General features: G+C 31.5%; 1 protein-coding gene across 1 annotated transcript in view; it reads left to right on the forward strand.

Moving 5' to 3' along the window:
• The window catches only part of LOC143232641 (uncharacterized), a 160,390-nt gene that overhangs the window by 48,066 nt on the left and 90,635 nt on the right, over positions 1-21,689 (forward strand). Inside the window, 7 exon segments of the mRNA XM_076468298.1 lie at positions 8,239-8,386; positions 11,476-11,722; positions 13,405-13,562; positions 15,761-15,812; positions 16,319-16,998; positions 18,647-18,705; positions 20,021-20,220. Coding sequence (XP_076324413.1) covers positions 8,239-8,386; positions 11,476-11,722; positions 13,405-13,562; positions 15,761-15,812; positions 16,319-16,998; positions 18,647-18,705; positions 20,021-20,220 — 1,544 coding nt within the window.

A 21,689-nucleotide genomic window follows, 5' to 3' on the forward strand; every position in this document is an offset into this window, starting at 1 on the left:
AGCGAACAAAATTATTGCAAAGAGGATGTACAAGTTTTCTATATCTCACCTGCGGTAAAATAACACAACGTGATACAATGATACCATGTTTTTTATTTATTTATAAAGAAGTGTAACTCTAATTGATTTAACAAGCTTTTATGTGTAAGATTATAGAGTGAACATAAACGTTGTTAAGATAAAAGTAAATGATCTAATAACCCAAACAGTGGTCACAACGTTTATGACTGAGGACATTTCTAAAACAAAGAAGTCGAAATTGTGAACCTTCTGTTCACAACCACAATACTGTGCTTTTTTTTTATCAATCTTACGAGCTAATTCAATGGGTTTGTTAATTTTATAACCAACTCCATATAAATGTATGTACTTTAATGTATTTATAACTTTTTATGAAAAACCTTAAATAGGTCGATTCAGAACCGCTTCGATAAACACATCATAAGAATGTAGAGTGTACTTAAATATTCCATTTTAAAACACTTTTCATTTGCTTTGGGCTTGAAATAGGTGAACACCATGATCTACCATTCACTGTTGTTTAAAAATGTTGAGAGAAAGTGAAATGCTTAAAAGGACGCTCTATGACATATAACTCAGTATATTCACCTGTTCTACAGAAGACTCTTGTGACATATACTGAGGTTTATTACGCTGAAATAGATCTAGCGGCATCAGTAACGTTATTACTAATCGGAAGTAACGTCTTCCTCTTCCATATACGGTATCATGACTTTCTTGCAGTTTCGCTATTTCCTGCTTACTTGTTTAGAAGAAATAGAGCGTCATTGAGTGGTATAAGGCATAAAGAATAAATCCTAAATCGTCAAACCTGTCAATAAAATAGAAATGTATCGAAGTTAGGAAGGCCTCTTCTCTCATTTATCTGTTTTCATTATAATATTAGATTTAACCATTACTTTTCAAAACTGATGGTATACTTATTAAGGTATTCTGAATAATTTTAGAGTTTTATATCGAACGAAATATGTCGTTTTTTGTTTTTTTTTCTGTATTCAGTGACGCATATGCTGTACAACGCTTATCCATACCTTTTATTAAAATCTGTCTGTCTGCCACGCTATATTTAGCTATGTTTCATTCAATGCATAGAAATCATTAATTTAGAATGATTTTTATTAATTCAGTAAACAACGAGTTTTAAGTTTGAATTATTTTGATTTTATAAAGTAAATTATAAGTTAAACATAATTTAAATAAGTGCTCTCAGAACAGAACTTATTTTCTATTCCAACACCAGATCTATAACACTTTATAAAAGTGCTAGTATTCATCAGTACTAATACATTCAGATGTGATAATTCAGCTGTTTTCAAATTATTTTTTTTTTAAAAAAGGCCTGATGATAGGTCGTAAGATAACATTTTAAGCTTATTGATAGTAAGTATTAAGTACGGTAAGTTTAGCAAAAAATGTACACAAATTACACTGTTAATTTATTTTTCTATCGAATATAGACGGTAATACTTAATAATGCTTAACTAATCTTAGTAATAAACTTCATAATAGTTAACTAATCTTAGGCCTAAAACAAGTGGACTTATAGATTTCAATGTCTGCTATTAGAATTATTTTGTATAATTATAAAATTCCTGTATTTAACGAAGTACTGTTGCAACTATCCAGTGGGTCAGTGCTAGGTAAAACGTATTTCAATGTTTTAAAGTCACAGTTGATTGGTCTTCTTAGAGGGTGTATAGAATATGCGCAGTGCTAAAATATGTTAACCGAACGTAAGGTCTCTTTAACCATTGTAGTTTAGTGAAACTTTTAAGCTTGTTTTTAAATATCCATCTATGGATGTACTTTTCTTTAATGGTAGCGTATCTTAGCCATTTAATTTACATACAGTTCTGTAACCTTTCTTTAATATTCACTCATCCAGTTTTATAAGGTTGTAGAGCACCCCGTCTCGTATTTTCCCTTTAATATACATTTAATATTTGTATCTTTGATATTGATCTACAGTTACAAGCAACTTCGCAGCCATGTCTTTAATGCACGTTCAGTCGTTCATTCTTCGTATCGATGTACTTACTGTCTTATGTTCACACAGCTTTTCGTCTGATTTTCATAGATTTTAATGTTTATTTAAAAGCACAACTTTTGTTTCATAAAATCTTGCTCTATGCCCCTTCATATACATCTTAATATACATATAGTCTCAAGATTCTTTCCTTAACACCGAGTATTTTTTCATTTTTTAATGTATACCCAGTCTTTCACAACCTTCTTGAAAATATGGAATCTTGAACTAAGTCCTTTATTACGCTTATAATGTAATATCAGATAGTAATATACTTAACATGTATTCAGGCTTTTCTTCCTTAACGCAATATGTTCCTGTTTTTTAATACCATTCTTAAATTTGCATCTAGTTTTAAAGATGTTTATGTTAATGCAACTTAGCTTCGTACATTTTCAAATAATTTATATTCTGTACTTCACCTTATTTTATTTTCCGTGTTATACTATCCTTTTAATATTATCCAGTCGTATCTCATTCTTTTAACATTCTATCAGTTTGTGTCCCTTTCTTTAATATATATCCAATCTTGCATACTTCAATCTTTTTTTTTAATGTATACCTATCTATACATTTATTTTTAAAGTATTTTCTATTATTTTTACATTTGTTTTTGAATACGCATTCATGAAACGTAATTAAATATTTTTTCCTTAATGCAAGCAGAACTTAAAATTTTAACTCCTACTTATTGAATTTATACCGTATTATTCTTCTAAAGTTACACTCAATCTTTTAGTATATTGATTTTATAATTGGATCCTTAATTATTGTTTATTCAGTTAAACATACTTTAATATTCTATCTTTATTCCAACTTTTGTGCTCGCGCTGGAACTGTTACATTTAATAAAGAATGAGGAATATTTTCATACTATTTTAAATTGTCTACCAGCACATATAGTTGGTTTCTCAAAATGGTACCATTTATGAAACTATATTTTGCGTTGTGAAGTCTTAGAACATTTCTGTAATTAAACTTACATTATCTGGAAAAACTAACATATACTATTTTTATACTTACTCATATACAATAATAATGAGATCTGCTTGAAAGTTATGAATTCAGTCCGTTGGATTAGTGTTAGATAAATCTGAAGTTGGATATTATTAAAAGAAAAGAAATAATCAGTTTTTAATCAGCATTTCACGGAGAGTTAGAGAACTGTTCTGTTTATATCAAATTTCATTTAATGGTATTTTAATTTTATAACTGAACAGTTGATGCGTCTAAGTTTAGTAACCAATTTGATCATCCTTTCTATATGCTGATTTTTACAACTGTAACTCAGAAGTCAATAATGTTCATTAAATTCAACAAGCTGCTTACTTATCTTTTATATAATTGATTTCTATAGTAATATTTTACATATCAATAGGTAATGACAATATAATTTCAGCAGTTTATTTGTCCTTACCAAACTATGATTTTTTTTCAAGAATGTCAACGGTTTATATTATTTGTTTGTTGTAACAATGGATTATATCATTTATATAATTCAACAAACATTTGAGTTATCTGTAGTGTAGATTTTTAACTCAATAATATTTCATAATTCATTAGTCCAGCCTGCTTAGTGAATTAAACAGAAAATAAACAAACAATCTAACCTATTGACTTTAATTGTTTGATCACACGTTTCTTGTATTACTTACTAGCCCGGGCTCGGCATGGTTAGTGTTTATGGCGCTCGACGCGTAACCTGATGGTTGCTAGTTCGAATCCCCGTCACACCAAACATGCTCGCCCTTTTAGCTGTGGTGGCATTATAATGTGACGGTCAATCCCACTTTTCATTGGTAAAAGAGTAGCCCAAGAGTTTGCGGTTGGTGGTGATGACTAGCTGTCTTCCCTCTAGTCTTACACTGCTAAATTAGGAACGGCTATCGCAGATAGGCCTCGAGTAGCTTTGCGCGAAATTCAAAACAAACAGACTACTAGCCCTCATGAAGCCGCAATGGTGAAATGGTGGATGAAAAAAAAGTTGCTTATAATTACCTCGAGACTAAAAGTCTATTTCTGTTGTTCTTGTTGTTTCTGACTTGATTGAGAAAATGTCTAAATCCATCCGGTTTACATTACAACATTACAATAAACATTTAGGTTACCCTGATTGCAACTGTTTTTCTCGATACTGCTTTACAATTCAAGTTATATTGTCCACCTTATTTAATGAGCATTTCTTTTTCTTGTCTGTTATTTATTCTGCTCCCTCCGGAGTGTATTTTACAATTCTAAAGTTATTACTGTGAGTCAAATTCGAAAAGTAATTCATCATATTGATAACATGTAGTTCAGTTAAATAATATTTTGTAACTCTTAATATATAATATTGTTCATCTAACTCATCAGACAGTTCATTTCGACGGATTTACCGCTACCTTCAAGTAATTAAATATGATTTATTGCAAGCTCCTTTAGTAATTAATTTAGCTCAAATCATCAGAAAATGTATGTATAGAGTAGTCATACATTAACCCTCAGGGTGTTTTGTTTATGACAGGCAGATTAAACTAACAAGAAACGGCAACAATCTTAACAGGAATTAACTGATTCTCCTTGAAGCTTTATATTGGTGTTTGTAGCTTGGTTTGCCTGATTTAAGAATGAAACTAAGCTCATAAACATGCTACATAGAAAATATGCATGTTCTACAAAGGTTGAATTCGTTACGGTTATTCAAGTTACCTAAAATACCGTTGTGTACAGTGGTTCTAGTTCACATAAATACGAGCTGATATAAAGAAAAGGCCTGTAGTACTGATATGATGTATTATATAATACTGCAGTACCAAGTATAAAATATATCACAATCTGCAAGGTATGTCCAAAAATACAATATTACTATTGTTATTGATTGTAGCTGGAACGTTCCGTATTGTGTGTCTTTGTGTAGGCTTCAGGTTATTTATTATTCTAAACGTTAGAGGTCAGTTAGGTTTGCCTTTGAAACATAACACTTGTTTGATCAGAAGCACAATACGCAGAGTTAAAGTCCGTTGGTTTTATAGAGACTTACATCTTTCATAGCTCCTTCGAAATCATAATATTTAGAAATAAGCCTGGCTATCATGTAATCACATTATACTGCTTGCTGGGGTTACAAGAATATACACCATCTGTTTATTTTGTGAAAAGGATACACATGTACGGTATTAAAGGGATAAAAACATCTGGTCGTCAACAAGAATCGTAGAGCTTGTATACCAAATAAGAAACATCCTAACCACTGAGCGACTACATGGAAACTGCTATTATTTAGAAGAACTACATATTGTTTAAACAGAATGAACCACATTATATTTAAAACTACCTTTTGTAGACGAAACAAATATTTTTTTACCATTACGATATTAATCCCAACTTAGTTCGTGTTCAGTCAGTATCTTCGTAAGAGAACTATTTTTTAGTTCCCAGTGGTTGTTCTAGTCAAGAACCATATAGAAAGAACATGTTCGACGATTTAACTTCGAACTATCGACATTAAGATTGCGACACGAACGCTCTAACCACTAGACCATGCCAGGCTTGGCAACAGACTTAATGTGATTAAAATACATTTCATAGACCGAAACATAATATAGTAAGAAGTACATTGTTTAACAGAAGTAATCATAATATATTCAGGATCTACAAGTTGAAGTTGGAAACATTTATAATAACAACTGCATATCGTATTGGTAGAAACCACAATTAACTCAGAAGTGATATATTGTATGCGGTAAGAACAGTAAAATTTAACAAACTCAGGTTTAATAAAGCGACGTGATGAAAACACGAGATATTACAAATGGGTCATTCCATGCCAACTCACCTTGAGCTTCCCAGTTCATGTCGTAGATTTCCTTGAAACAAAATTCAGCAGAAAGTTCAATGTGATTCATACAGGCATGCATTGCAGCTTTAGGCTTCTGTATGGCTGAATAAATTAAAATGAAGTTTTTGCTTAAATTTGTTCAAGAAAATCTATGACATGAACTGGGAAGCTCAAGGTGAGTTGGCGTGGAATGACTGAAATGCTCGGTGTTGCAGATAAAATTAACCATGATGTGCTATAAGTGCAGTGGTTAGATGATCTAGATAACAACTGTATGCTATAAGTGCAGTAGCTAGGTGTTGCAGATAAAATTAACTATGATGTGCTATAAGTACAGTGGCTAGGTGTTTTACACAAAAGTAACCATGATGTGCTATAAGTGCAATGGTTAGATGATATAGATAACAATAACAACTATGTGCTATAAGTGCAGTGGTAAGATGATATAGATAACAATAACAACTATGCGCTATAAGTGCAGTAGCTAGGTGTTGTACACAAAAGTATTCGTGATGTGCTGAGGATAATAGGCATCGACGGAAATTACTGTTTACTTGGGAAGTATGTATCGAAGTTTACTTGGAAAGTATGTATCGAAGACAACAGTCACTGTATGCTCAAAATTATTAATTAATATACAAAAACATGGTAACTCAAAAGCAACATACTAATTAAAGATAATAGTAGAGTTATAACACGTAGATGTAAAAGATTGTGGTGTGCGTTTTTATACAAGTATATATTTTATGTAAAATATATGATGATAGGTAAACCAAATAAATAAAGTCAATTCATATCTTTGACAACTAGATACTATGCTATACACGAATTGTTGAAGACATTGGTTTCGGTAGTTCAAATTTCTTTAGATACTATTTTACACCTATTATTTTCATTTTTATAATAGAAGAAATATCTTTTTTTGTAAGAAGCTTATGAACGATAATTGTAAAGTGACACAGTTACTAATAAGTAGGTTTCAGTTGCATTTTTAAATAAACTGACTGAGGAATTTCATGTTATATCACCATTTGTTCGATTTAACACCCATCATTGTTTGAAACCAGTTGTAGCTTTCATTTACAGTTCTTTTAAATTGTTGTACGAGATTCGGAAGTTGTGCCAGCGATTACTGGAGATGTTACATTATGTGTGAGGTTTATTCCTCTGAACCTTTTATTTCATCAAGCGCCCCGCGAATAAATCACCAATATACATTATAACAATCGCTATAATTATCCAATTCCAAACTCTTAGATTTTCAATAATTTTCAATGTCGTCATAACACTGATGTGAGCTTTAAAAATGCGAGTGGTGTAGATTTGACTCATGAAATATAACAAACATGTTTGTGAAAACAAACCTATCGTTAAGATCCCTTTGGAAAAAAATAAATACATGAGAAATAATCTCAAAGGCTTTAGTAACGTGACTTAATATTTAAACCAACTGAATACAATTCAAAAATATGCTTTCATCATTGTAGCTTGAAAGGGTTTTGGAATGTCTTACGCCTTATAGCTGTTTTCTAAAAACACTTTTGTCTCCACCTCGCTTCTCTCCCAATCAAACCTGTGCTAGAATACGACTCCCTCACAGAAACCTCCTAAAGGCCTTTGAAACGTCTTGTCATTTCTAGCTGTTTTCTAAACATACCTCCACTGAGACGTCATTTTTCCCTCAATAAAACCACTAATAGAATGTGACACCATCACAAAGATCTCCCATGAGGTTCATGGTTGCCTTTTGAACAAAGTATCGTTACTGCTACAAATATCATATGTAATTCAACTTTCCAGAGTTACACAGGTATAGTCTTGTTTTTGATTTAGTTACAACCTGTTTACGTATTGGTAATTCGTCTCAGTATTGGTATTTTCTGTGCAACACTTACAGAAGTAAATCTAATCTTTCCACTTTGTCTGAGTTCGCCTTTGCTTTATTGAGTCTCGCTTCACTCTATTGGTGACTCAGAAATGTGGTTAGAGTTCAGCTGAAAGTATCTCGTGCTTTTTCTGCCATAAATATATTGTTCTGAGATTACAGGAATAAGAAATATAATTTATATATTTATATAATTTCTGTATTGTAATTAGTCTCAACATATTTTGTCTTTCTTTTCTTTATTATGCTTGTTAGCCGTAAAATTTTACATACATATATGTTTATATATATATATATATACACACATACACATAAAAGTAGACAAAGAAAATGGAAATGTTATTTGCTGTTTCCAAATCTAGTGACATTATAGGAAAATTATTTTTCTTTTCTTCTTGTGAATCTAACTCTGTCAACTTAAGGTAAAATCATCAACATTTATGATATGGCATAACCTCTGCAGTTTCACAAAATTAATTCATTTAACAGATGGCGACACTGCAGCTACCATTGCCTTCAGATACTAAGTGCTCGGGTGTTGCTATACATGAGTCAAAGTGAAGAAGTACAAGATAAGCTGGTTGAAGAAGGCCATCTAAGGATACTCATAGCCTCATTAGATTCCACTCATGATCCGGTAACATATTCATAGTTATGAACTTGAAAATAATGTACCTTTAACTAAAACTTTTTAAACTATATTATATTCTTTATTGTATTACAATAGGGATGGTTTGTTTATAAATCTTGGTAAAACGGTTGTTTTACTACTGTATATTACTGTAAATTTCTACTGTATATAGTTACATTTTCTTTGTTCAAAGTGTACTGTTTTCTCACTAAACTCGCCGTAATAATATGGTTTTAAATAATGAAATATATTCATAGTGATGACCGTGTTTGCAGTTTTCAATACAGATTAAAATGACATTTGTAACTTTACTGCATTACATGTTTTGACATACGGTAGTGCAGTGTATGTAACTTTACTGTAAAACACTATTCAATGAGTCTTTGTGTTTTGTTTGACTTTACTAGTTTATATTGTTTATCAGAGGCTAATATGAGCGCTCAACAACGAGTTTATTCACTTCTTTTCTGTTGTATGATCCGTATTTTGATATATATATATATATATTTATTATTATTTCAAGTTTCAACAGTGGGTCTCCCAGTGGCACAGCCGTATGTCTGCGGACTTACCACCCTAGAATCCGGTTTTCAATAACCATAGTGATCAGAAATTAGATAATCTATTATGTGCCATTGTGCTTAACTTCAACCAAATCAACAGCGTGCTAATTTATCTCTGGCTGTTAAATGTAGTTCAACTAAAACTATTTTTCATTTAAATGCATAGAAGATACCTAATACAAAATTATGCATTATTATTATTTGAGGTTAATAAGCGTTAAGTTTCAAAAACGGGTTTGTATGCTCTTCTTTACATGAAGAGTAACATTACATATCATAATGTTTTGTTTTGTTGCACCAGAAATTTTATCTCATTGACAATAGTTTAAGAACAACAACAACTTGGAAAAAATCCAACTCAAGTATGTTTTTCTCCAATAAAATTCTGCTTAGATGCCTAGTTTTTATTTCTACGGTTTCACAATAGGTGCACACATATGGGGTGAAGAGCATCTGTTGCTTTGAGATAATTATAGATATATTTATATCCCAAACCATCCATGTGAAAATATCACAATTCATATTCATGGCAAAAACCTGCTTGGGTATATGAAACTTATTTACTTGCTTGCCGAGAGATAGTGTTTTACTTAATGTTTTATTTTTACAAATATTTATATCTCTAACCCATTTACAATTACCAGAACATTCTTATAGATTAGTAAATAGCAGTACTGACAGTTTATAACTATTATTATTTAGTATTCGATGCAGGTACCATTGCTACAATCAATGTGTAAACATTCTCTTGGTTATAAACTAACAACAATTTATTTATTCAAACAATTTTATTGTTGCGATATACAAATCATTGCTTACAAGCAAATTATTATAAAGAAATCTCATTTAACACTATCAACTGTTAATAGTGTTGAATGATTAACGTGTCGAGGAAAGGGTCATGGTTCTCTTCTTCTTGCCCCAAAATTACGCATCACACTTTCGAGTCGTCGGTGGATTATAAGAGCGACAGTCAAGTTCCGTTATTCAATTAAAGTAGTCCAAGAGCTGCTGGTGGTGCTAATGAACAGATGGCTCCACAATTCGTGCAAACTAGTTCTATTAGTTCAAAATTAGGGACAGCCATGCGCAGATATTTGAAGGTTGGCACAAAATTCTGATAAAAGCAAATCAATCAACAAATACACTCATAAGCTGTTAAGCAGAAAATAAAATTATGCTTAATTTTCGTTTATTTCAATGCCTGAATGATACTTAATAAAGAAGTATCTGTGTTAACATTATTTGAGACTTATAAGTAATAATAAGTCTATATGTAGTATTTCTCTTCTTTGGTTTCAACATACACACATATTTTGAACAGCCTCGTAATGCATTTATTTATTATACTTATTTTGTGTATTAAAATACTTAAAGTAGTAACAGACAACGATATACGTTCAAGTGTTATTTCTAGCTATTAGTTAGTTAATATTTATTTTAAGTTAAAAAAAAAAACTCATCCAGTTCGTTTGTTTTTGTTGGTAGTTAAGCACAAAGCAACACAATAAGCTGCCTGTGCTCTGCCTATCACATACCGCTGTGACCAACTCATCCAGACTAGGGATTAAGTTGAAAAACATTTTGGATCCCTTTCGCTTCCATTTTGAAGTCAATGTGAAGTTGTAGTCTATGGAATTTGAACTTTTTGTAGACAAGTTGTCCGTGTAGTGAGTATATTGTTAAGGCTTTCGTTCTTACAGACTCATAGGGTAAATTTCATAAAACTTACCATGTAGATAGTACAAAATTATTTACATGGAAACTATCTAGCTGCCCAAAGCGGCAGGTGCTGTTAACACGTAGCCTGGTCTGCCTGAACTAAAGGAGCCTTTGAGCTAGATGTTTAAAGCTTTATGAATATAAGGTATCATTTAAATGAACAAAGAGAAAACTTAACAGAATTTAGGATACGGCTGTGACTGACTCTATCTTACCATGAAATCAGATGTAACATGAGCAAATAAGTGGATTAGTTACATGTTACCTGAATAACTTTAGCAAAATTAGAGATTACGAGATTACTACAAAATTTGTTGCAGAAAGAATTACTTTCTCTACTTGATTAATAATTTCTAAATATGTCATTGGTAATAATACAAGTCACCTATTCTAAGACTGTGCGTTGAATATCTAATTTAAGCTCCCCATTTACACAGCGGTATGTCTGCAGACTCACATCGTTAAAAAGCGTTTCGATACCCGTGATGGACAGAGCACAGATGGCCAGCTCATTGTGTAGCTTTGTGCTTAATTTTAAACAAGGATCTAATTTAAATATGATATTATTCAGGAACCTCTTTTCTCTTAGTGTGTGTATGTATACATATATTATTTTACCCTTCGTTCAAAAAGTTAGTGGTTTCTACTGGCAAGAAGCTTTTCACGAAAATACGTGTACACCCAAATTTGATAATGATGTAAATACTGATGTACTAGTATAGAATGTTAGTAATTTTGTTACTACTGCTTTAGGTATTTTTCCTCCTTATTTGTACAAATAACGTTCTTTAATATGTTCATTTCACTCAGCAACTTCTGTGCCTTGTTCTACAAATTGTTGCCACTTTGGCAATGCGATCGAAATATCATAATGCACTGCTGGAGGCAGACACGGCAGATTGCTTGACTCAACTAGTGCTGCCCTCTGACGAGTGGTATTACACTAATCACAGCACCAAATACGCTCGATATGTGAAGCACCATGCTGGAAGAATATTTGTTTATCTGGGGCAGGAGCAGAGGCTGCGAAATAAAGTTTACCTTTTTGATATATTCGGTATGTTTACATTTTGGTGTGATAATACTGTTAATATGAACTGAATATAATATTATATAAATATATTTATATGAGTTATTTAAGACAATAAAATATTACTTTCTTAAAATAATTTCCACAGATATAATTGATATTTTTTTATTATAAAGTTGCAGAATTTCCCCCACTTGTAATGGCTTTCGTTACATTTTATTAATTTTTAAATATTCAATTACTTAAAGAATAGTCGGTCACTTTAGAAATTTATTCATAAATACAAAATAAAACATTAACAACATGAAATTCGATTCTTAGGTAAAAGTAGATTAGATAAAATAAGGATGTTACCAAACCAGGATAGTATATGTAAGAAAATAGCCAAATTAGAATTTACAAAGCTATAAAATGATTCTGTGTCTGTGGAAGTAGGAACTAAACAGAAATAAGAATACGTCATCTATTATGACTTAATACCTTCTGTGCTACATGGAAGTAAATTAAACATACGTGTCAATGCTTAAGTACACACCTAACCACTCAACTTAAGTACACACCTAACCACTCAACTTAAGTACACACCTAACCACTCAACTTAAGTATACACCTAACCACTCAACTATCTCCTACTACTGTTCTGAAGCTGGTCTTAAAAAAGAAAAACCTTCTTAAAAGTATATGTATAAAACAGAAGACAATAAACCTTTATTAGTTTAGATTGAGAATACTTGAAATATTTTACTGTTAATATCTTGTGAAGTGTATTTCTTAGATTCAGTGATTAATATATGATTTGTTTACTGTGCAGATACCTAATACATCTGCCTTAAAATTAAATAGATATTTATACGTTATGTGAGGCTCGCGAACAGCTTCAGTTGGATAGGTGATGTATCATATATTTGCTCGTTATATTCTCACCGGTATTTGTAGATTATTTTTGTTGTAATGATAGTTTTTGAATTTCGCGCAAACCTACACGAGACTATCTACGCTAGTCGTTTATAATTTAGCAGTGTAAGACTAGAGAGAAGTCATCACCACCCACCGCCGACTCTTGGGCTACACTTTTACCAACGGATAATGGGATAGACCATTACAGTTTGTGAGACCTACGTTTAGGTTTTAACGGTGATAGATGGCGGATTGTTGCTACTTTTCCTCCTTACTTCCACTGATACAGCATATATTTCCAGTATTGCAGGAATTCCGTGTTGTCACTTATTTTATTTTTGATTTTAATTATGTCTAAAATTCGTGTTTTTTTTCAGGAGTACCGAAATAATAACTAACCTTGAAAAGTATAATATACACACCTTATATTCTAGTTTCTTCATGAAAACGGATTCGAATTTAATAAATACTTCTCAATTATCTCTGAACTTTAGTTATATAATTAAATGGAAGCAACAAGCCAGTTGTTCTAAAAAATATAGCAGCTAATTTAAAGTGATTTTTTTCTGCAGTTGCAATTTTATTTTACTTTCATAATATGTGGAGGCTTTTTGTCTCATTTCACCTTTACGGATTACGATATTACGATAACAATCCCATATTCGTTAACACTTTGGAATCTAGAATAGCCGGATTTTATGTCTGCTTTTAACGCATCAATTTAAATCCCAAACGTGACCACAATTTGTTGTTTTTGTAGCGTGCCTTTTATTTATATTTGATGGTGGACTTGATACGTTTTAATTTTATAGAAGATTCTTTGCCACCACCAACACCGCTAACGACCTCAGTTGAAGATTCCTACATCAGCATGACATCACTTCCACTTCCAGCTGTAGTAGATACCCAAGGGCAACTTTTAGGAGCATCTGTGGAGTACTTGGTATTACAGATGTTAAAAGATATGGAGGTAGTATTTTGAAATACTCTAATATCATATGATATATCTACACGAAAACAAACAAGTTTTTCTTCTTTAAAAAAACAATTTTCATAGATAAATAACAATATTAATATGTTTGCAATTTATATTAGTTATTTTTTGTGAAATATCTCAGTTTGGATAATGATATAAGATGAACATTTCATAAGAATTTTTATATATAATATACACTGTAATATTTTATAAAATGTTATTCGTTTTAGTACCTCAAAACTATATTATTATTTAATACTAGCCACAACTCACAAAATATTTATGGTAGTTTTCATGTCCTCTGCTCGAATTTTTCTTATTCTATAATTTTCGTGCACGGCATTTAAACTATGTTTTTTGCAAGCATTGTCTGTTGGATCGATAAATCCAGGTCTATTAAAAAACATTCTGCGCAGTTAGACAAACAAACTCATATAAACGTAATCTTATTTAATAAAACTATTTGTAAGTAACTTTACTTATACGTAAGTACACGTGAGTACACGCAAAGTAAACGATAAAGTATAATAATGGAAATAATAACAGTTTACAGAGTATGAAACAGTTATGAGCATTCAGTGTATGATACAGCTTTATACGTTGAAACCAAGAAACTTACTAAACAAAATGGATAATAAAACCCGTACTGAAAACAAAAGTACCTAAAATGTGTTTATAACAATCCATGAAACAAACTAAACCAAAATTATTTCCCAATCAAGTAAATGTAAAATGTTAATGAAGGCAAACTTAGCTAGGTATGCAGGAACGTCTGAATGCGTGTCACGAAATGTTAAGTATATGATTTTAAACGAACATCGCTTGCGTATTTTAGACTCAAATAACTCGAAAATGTCTATAGCAATTGTATTCAGCATAATATAATATTTGTAAGGAAACTACATGCTGATTAATCGTTTGTTTTTTAATGTAAAATACTTGGCAAATAAAATAAAACTAAAGTTGAAATTAAAGCCAGTCGTCACGTGATGAGAAAGACGTTGTGCCATCGACGCGTACTCGTTGTACTAAACACTCAACGAAGCAAAAACGAGTAGTAAGATAATTCTGAAAAAAAACAACACATTATGTATGGATTCCTTTGACACAGACCTTACTAAGGATATGAGATTTGTAGCGTTTGATTGAGAAATTTACGGGGGAAGTTCCGGACAGACAGACACAAGCGTATTATTTATATAGATTTATTACGAAACAACCAAACGAGTGTTTTACGCTTTATGAAATCAAACATTTCAATCACTTTTACATGTATAGTTTCATTCGCACTGAAATATTAAGAAAGATGTGCTAAACGTTATATTATTTTACTGCTTTCTCAGTTATAAAGTCACACAAAGAAAATAAGAAATTTTTTATCTGCATAATAATAGTAAATTTAACATTATATTTTTAAAACTTCAAAATTCTTAATGTCTTTAAATTACACTAATAGTCGTGATAAAATGTTATAAACTTACTTGCAAATATTTTTTTAAAACTTTGCATGCAAAAAATATTGTTTAGAATCATAGTGGGCAACAAAGAACTTTGGAAAACGCCTTGGAAGGCGTGGTCTGATGATTAGTTTGTTCGGTCTGTGAATATGAGGTGTTATGGTTTGTTTTCTGTTGTTTCAAAAACACACTCCGCACTTTGGGCCCATGGATGTACCATAACACCGATCACCTGAGAATAACCCCAGCGTCATGGTTGGTGCTCTTAGACGAGCTGACATCACTTTAGTCTATCACTTCAAAACTAAGGACAGTTATGCAAAAATATCCATTTATAAAGCTTTGCCAGAAAACTCTTAAACAGACAAAACCAACCAGGTTCTTGCAGAGACAGTACTCGAGTTGGACTTAATCCGCGAGATCTTTGATCGTATCGAAAGAATTTGCAGAACTCAGAAAATGGTTGAGAAACACTGATTTTAACGAATTATTTTGGTCTACAGTTGAAATATACTTATTATTTTCTCTCTAAAGAGAAATGATATAATTTTTGATAATTTCTACGTTAGTTCAAATTTGTATCTTAAATTTGAGTAAAAGAAAAAGTGATAAATAAAAGCACAAAGTCAATCACCTAACAGTTACAAAGATACCATAATTAGTACTGTTTTGAGTAGCTTGTTTTAGATATAGAATATGTTATAACATACATAACACCAGTTATTCGTTATTCAGAGCAATATCCGTACGAGTTCGGAAGAGAATCGAACATCCCCAGAAACTGAAAGTAAGTTTCTTAGAATTTTCTAACTCGGTCAATTATGTTTAATGCCAATAAATTAAATATACATAGTTATTTAATAATATACATATTTATGTTACTCTGGTTTTGTCGGCTTATTGCAGTTTAATTATTTTTTTAAAGTGTTTTTTTATAGTGCTACTAATAATAATATAATGGGAAGACTGTTATGCATTGTTGGGTTAGAGATTCTGATAATTAAACCTATTGTTATCTGATTCAATACTTAACACTCGAAAGCTCACTTCCAGTGGCACAGCAGTATGTCTGCGGACTTATAACGCTAAAAACCGGATTTCGATACCCCATTGTATTGCTTTGTGCTTAATTCAAAAACAACAACAACACTTGAAAGTAACATGTATTTTGTAATTCAAGTCATGATTACATAAACATTCTGGTTGTTTTTTTGTAATTATATATGATATTCTAGTTATATGATATTTTAAGTTCAGAATGTAAGTTTCACTCTAGTTTTCTCTATCTACCAGCTCATCACACCAACAACAAAGAGAATCATACAGGGAGTAAGATGACCATGATTCAGTTAATCTTAACATGTCTTCCTGCAGTTGTTGATCCTATTATTATCTTCAGATTACTTCAGCACCGACTAACAGGGGGGATAGATCTTAAACGGTTGTCATTGACTTCACACAGAGGCAGTACGCCCTTGGCAGAGTCCTGTAGTGTGAAAATCAGTAGACCACGGAGTTCTGGAGGAAACCAAGAAGGGCTGAGATCCAGGCGAAAAGTAAACCTAACTATTACCTGTCCCCCCTCTCCAACAACACTTTCGGAAATCGATGTCAGAAAACGTGACTTGGGGAATAGTTCCCTAGAGACCAGATTAGTTATACAAACATCTCAACCAATCACTTCGTTGCGGATTACTATGAGTCACAAAGCTAATCATAGTCACGACTTCGCTGTACTCGACAAGGAGCCTATACTCATCTCAGGTCCAGGAGCTACACCTACCACCCCTCTCACTTCCCCCTCCCAACCGAAACGAAGTTTTCATTTTTCTAGTTTGAGAAAAAGAAGGGGAAAGACGCCAAGCAATCTGACTCATGTGATTACGCCTCAGAGTGGAAGCATTAACACAAGCGAAGCGGATATTATGGCGTTTCAGCGTGAACTGCAAAATCTACCGGACTTGAAAACAAAGGTGAGAGGACCGACAGATTGTTAAATTAGGGGATGAAGTTTTATTTTGTTATAAAAATATAAACTGCAATGAAACCGTAAAAAAATATTCTGTGTTCACTAATTTAAATTAAATGAAAAAGAAAAATATATTGGCCTGAGGTATATAAAATATTGTTATATAAACAATTAAAACTTGTGTTTTAAACTTAGATTGTCATATGCATTTATTTTGAGAGCAAGGAGTTGTTGTTTTGTTACTTTTAAATTCTGCTTGTACACAATTCTGGAAACAGGGATTGTTGGAGGTCTAGAGAGTAGCTTATCTGTACTTATTATATTATAAGAAAAAAACAGTATGTCGTAGTCCTTAAGAAGTTCTTTTGTACACTTTTTAGGAAACAGGGGTTACCTAGAGATCTGGATAGTAGCTGTCTGTACTTATTGTATCATAAGAATAAGTTAATTTGTTGTAGAACTTAAGAAGTAGTTTTTTACACTGTTCAGTAAACAGGGATTTCCTTGAGATCTAGATAGTTGTTATCTGTACTTTTATCATAAAAAAAGTTACTATGTCGTATTTTTTAAAAGTTGTTTTTACACTGTTTGGGAAACAGTGATTTCCTAGAGCTATCGGGAGTAGCTATCTCTCCTTATTTCTAAGCACCACTGAAGTAACTTTCTGAAGCTAGTTTTAAGAATATTCTAATAATGAGAAAGGAAAACTTAAAAGAGACGCTGCAGAGTTCTTATGTCTAGGAACTAGTTATCTAACTTATTACAAGAAGAAAGGATTATACCTTATACCCTAAAAACGTTTGTAATAGCATTCATGAAACAGGGATTTATAAGAGCTCAATGTAAAATATATTTATATTTTAGGCAATTCAGAAGTTCTATTGTGTCGTAGTTATGAAAGATAGGATTGAAACGAGATTTTGAAAATACAGGAATAAAGCTGAGATGCTTTAAAAAACTTTTGTTCAATGTTTATAAAAACTGAGTTTTCATCTTATATTCTCAAGAAGTTTTTCTTTTATCTCTTAGTAAAGCAGTTTTTAGTACAAAAACTTTCTGCTGTTACTATTGGGTTAAAATATATAAATCTTTATTGTAAGGTCAGGTCTTGACATGTAGATTAATAACTCAGGCCTGCGAACGTGAACTTCATAAACGTTGTTTTGGTTCTAAAAACGGATTTTCCATAATTCAGCACCGCAGACTTCGAAAATTATACCCATTTGTTTTTTATCATGTAAAGTTTGTTTAAAAATCGTGAAGAAAAATATCTTATTTTGATTACCAAAATAAATATTTATTATTATTATGATTGCTGTGTTTGAGTTCTGGAATGAGCGATAAGACTCACCTCGAGATTAGTCTAGAGAAATCTATAACCAATGGCTGTCAACATTTTAAACATAACAAAACGAGACTCGAATTCAGTGAAAATGATTCGCTTATGTAAAAGTACATATGGTTTTGTCAAAAATTTGTATGTGATGGAGAAAGATGGATAATATTTTCGGATTCAACATTCAGAAACTACTCTAGCACATGTAAACATTTCAAGACAATATAACCACCTGAAGCCTGTGTAATTTTTCTTTGTATTCCAATTGTGAGGAAAAATGAACATTCTTATCGTTTCTTAACGTCATCATCCCTAGGAGTATAATGAATGGGACAGTAGTGTTAATGAAGAGAGACAAAGGGTAATTATCCTGTTGTAAAATATTCTCTATACTCTTCACTTCTACATAAAATAGTTCAATTTTGTAATTGCTTTTAAAGTCTCTGTTGAGCAAACTTTGTACTAGATTCACTTTAAATGTTCCTGATAAAACTGTTAAATTGTGTATAAATTCCAAAGAATGTCGGTTTGTAATGAAATGTGACAACAATTTGTCTGTTTGAATGGATAATCCAGATTGTTTTCAACAGGTAACAGTAAACCAAACATGCATATATACTTGTTTATAAGGAATTAGAATCTGGTTAATTTACTCAAAAGAGTTGAAAATGATAAAAATTGCCATTAGCATATAGTGAACAATCAAATTCCTCAATATAATTTAAAGTCCTTTTTATTATTATAAGAAAACAATTTTAATACAATAGCTTTTTCAAGATAGAACCCATTATTGTACTATTAAGTAAGTGATGCATAAAAACATTAAATACAAGCATAAGAGTTCTCATTAATGAATCACAGTACGTGCGAACCATTCTATTACAAAACTGATGTTTTAATTTTATGGTTAAGAACAATTCCAGTCGAACAACGGTGTTGAATTGTAAAAGTTAGGATCGAAATTTAACGCAATTGCTACAGAAAGAATAGAAACAAGAAAAGTACACAAGACATAAGAGTATTGATTGTTAAATAAAATATTTTGATCATTTTTAAAAACTTTCATGGAACCGACACATCCTCACAACCACAAAATCTAGGAATTGTTTTTGTTTTTTAAAGACGTGGTTGCTTGTGATTTTAGAATTAATTATAACAACATTGAAATAAAAACAATAATTACAGAGACAGAAAGACTTCTCTCAGGTAACTGATTTTTTTTTTTTTGTATTCAAATACAATATATGTTTCTCATTTCTATGTTAATGCCTTAAACCCTGCAGATTACAGAGCCGTCCTCTTGAGGATGCCTGTTTTTACTTCTAAGTCATGAAATCTTGTTACATTTTCTTCTTTTCTTGACATTGTTTTCCTTATTTCATTTTTGTCTAATATTTTTTCATATATGTATTAAGATACCATATTTATAACCAAAAAATTAACCTAACTGAATTAATTTATAAGGTGCTTCAAAGTATTCTCTTAAAACTTATATCAAAAGTAATTTATTGATAAGCTTTGTCTAAAGGTAGGTAGTTTTATCCACCATCAATGTTTTAATCAGTGTTGTATATTGAAACTAAAAAACTATGAAGTATGGACTCGAGAACTCCTAAGTAATTGTTCCAAAATAATATGAATACGGTACTACAACTGCATATACTTCAACTAGAATCTCGTTTTATTTCAGCCGTCCGATTCTACCACTTGGAGTGATGTACCTGAAACCTTCCAATCTCATTTTTTGCCGTCCCCGTTCCCGTTCTGTACCCCGAGTGACCTTTGACACTGGCACAATCCACTTGTCAGGACCTTTGATTCGTAGTGCTACTATGAGCAGTTCTTGTCCCGTAAATTATAAACGAAGAAGTCCAAGTTTCCAAACTCTAGGTGAATCATTTCTAGTTAAATTTTCTTTATCGAATATGTTACATATTACAAAATATTCTCTGCTGTGGGTACGTTATAAGAGTAAGAGTTGACCCCTTAGTGTTGTTGATGAATGGTAGGGTTTTGCTTTTTTGCTTTAGTGGCTTTGCCATAAATATAAATATATATACTTTATTTCTGTGTGTGTCAGTTTACCATTTTTTAAATGGTCATTTCTATTCAAGCAAGAAGAGGTTTCTCAAGGCTCCAGCGCAGATAGCCCTCGTGTAGCTTTGCATGAAATTCAAAACAAACCAAACAAAACTCAAGACTCTATTGTGTTAAAAGACAAAGCAAATTCTTATATTGTTTTTAATTGGTTTTATTTCAGTAAAACATCATATACTAGTCCACCATTAAAAAACATGGGGACTTTAAAAAGACTCGCCGTTCTTAAAACAGGTTAAATTGTCTCTCTAATTTATTTTTTTATTGATATATTTATATAACTTGTGTATCTATACTTTGGAGTTGAAAGTGAACCTTTAGATACTACATGATTATAATATCTGTTTTCGGTTTAAACTCTATGAAAATTCGTTTTTCTTAATAATTATTATTAATAACTTCTGACTGAAAGTAAGAAAAAGTGTATAACATGCCAACCACACAATATCTGCTATATGTAGTGTTTACTAGGCCTTGTAGTCAGTACCAGGACTACTCAGGGTGATAATAATACGAGAGTTGTTTATGTTAGAAACTTACGTGACAACAACTATTACAACTATGGGAACTTGAAGTATAATTTTTCACCATTTTTATTTATGTTAGTTACAACACACAAGTCAGTAGCAAAGTGTTTTTGAACTATATATATGTGTATTTCAAGCTAAATCACGCTAAATGTTCAAGTTCTACAGAAAGTTGATTAGAAGTTGTATTTGCGTATAAGATTTTAAAATCACGAATATATTCCTTACGTTTAAAATGTATTATAATTTGTTTATTGAAGAGTATGCTAGTACTCCCTGGGTAGGTATGGCACAGACGTTCGTATTAAAAGCAAAACAAAAGTAATTTGAATTTTATTATCTGCAAGTCATGATACGCTAGATGTGGATAGCTACCTGGCATAGTCACTCTATACCTGGTGTATATGTCGCTTTTCAGCTATGAATATTCAAAAATTGGCGAACATCCAAAATTGACATTTCTTGTTTTCGTTCATCACCATCTTTCTTCAACACACTTGTCATCTACTTAGTTCTAGCAGTAACTATAATTTTATCATAATTTGATAGAATAAAACAATATTCACAATCTTTGACTATATATTTTATTATTATTCTGTTCAAAATTTATAAAGATTTAGAATACACTCTATAACCTAGTAACTCACGTACACCATCTTATAAAAAATAAACAATATTAGGAAAACATTTATCGCTAAATAAAAACGACACGTAAGTCTGGCTACTGAACTTGAA

The sequence above is a fragment of the Tachypleus tridentatus genome, chromosome 1 (genome assembly GCF_004210375.1).
Source record: "Tachypleus tridentatus isolate NWPU-2018 chromosome 1, ASM421037v1, whole genome shotgun sequence".
Taxonomy (NCBI): Eukaryota; Metazoa; Arthropoda; class Merostomata; order Xiphosura; family Limulidae; genus Tachypleus; species Tachypleus tridentatus.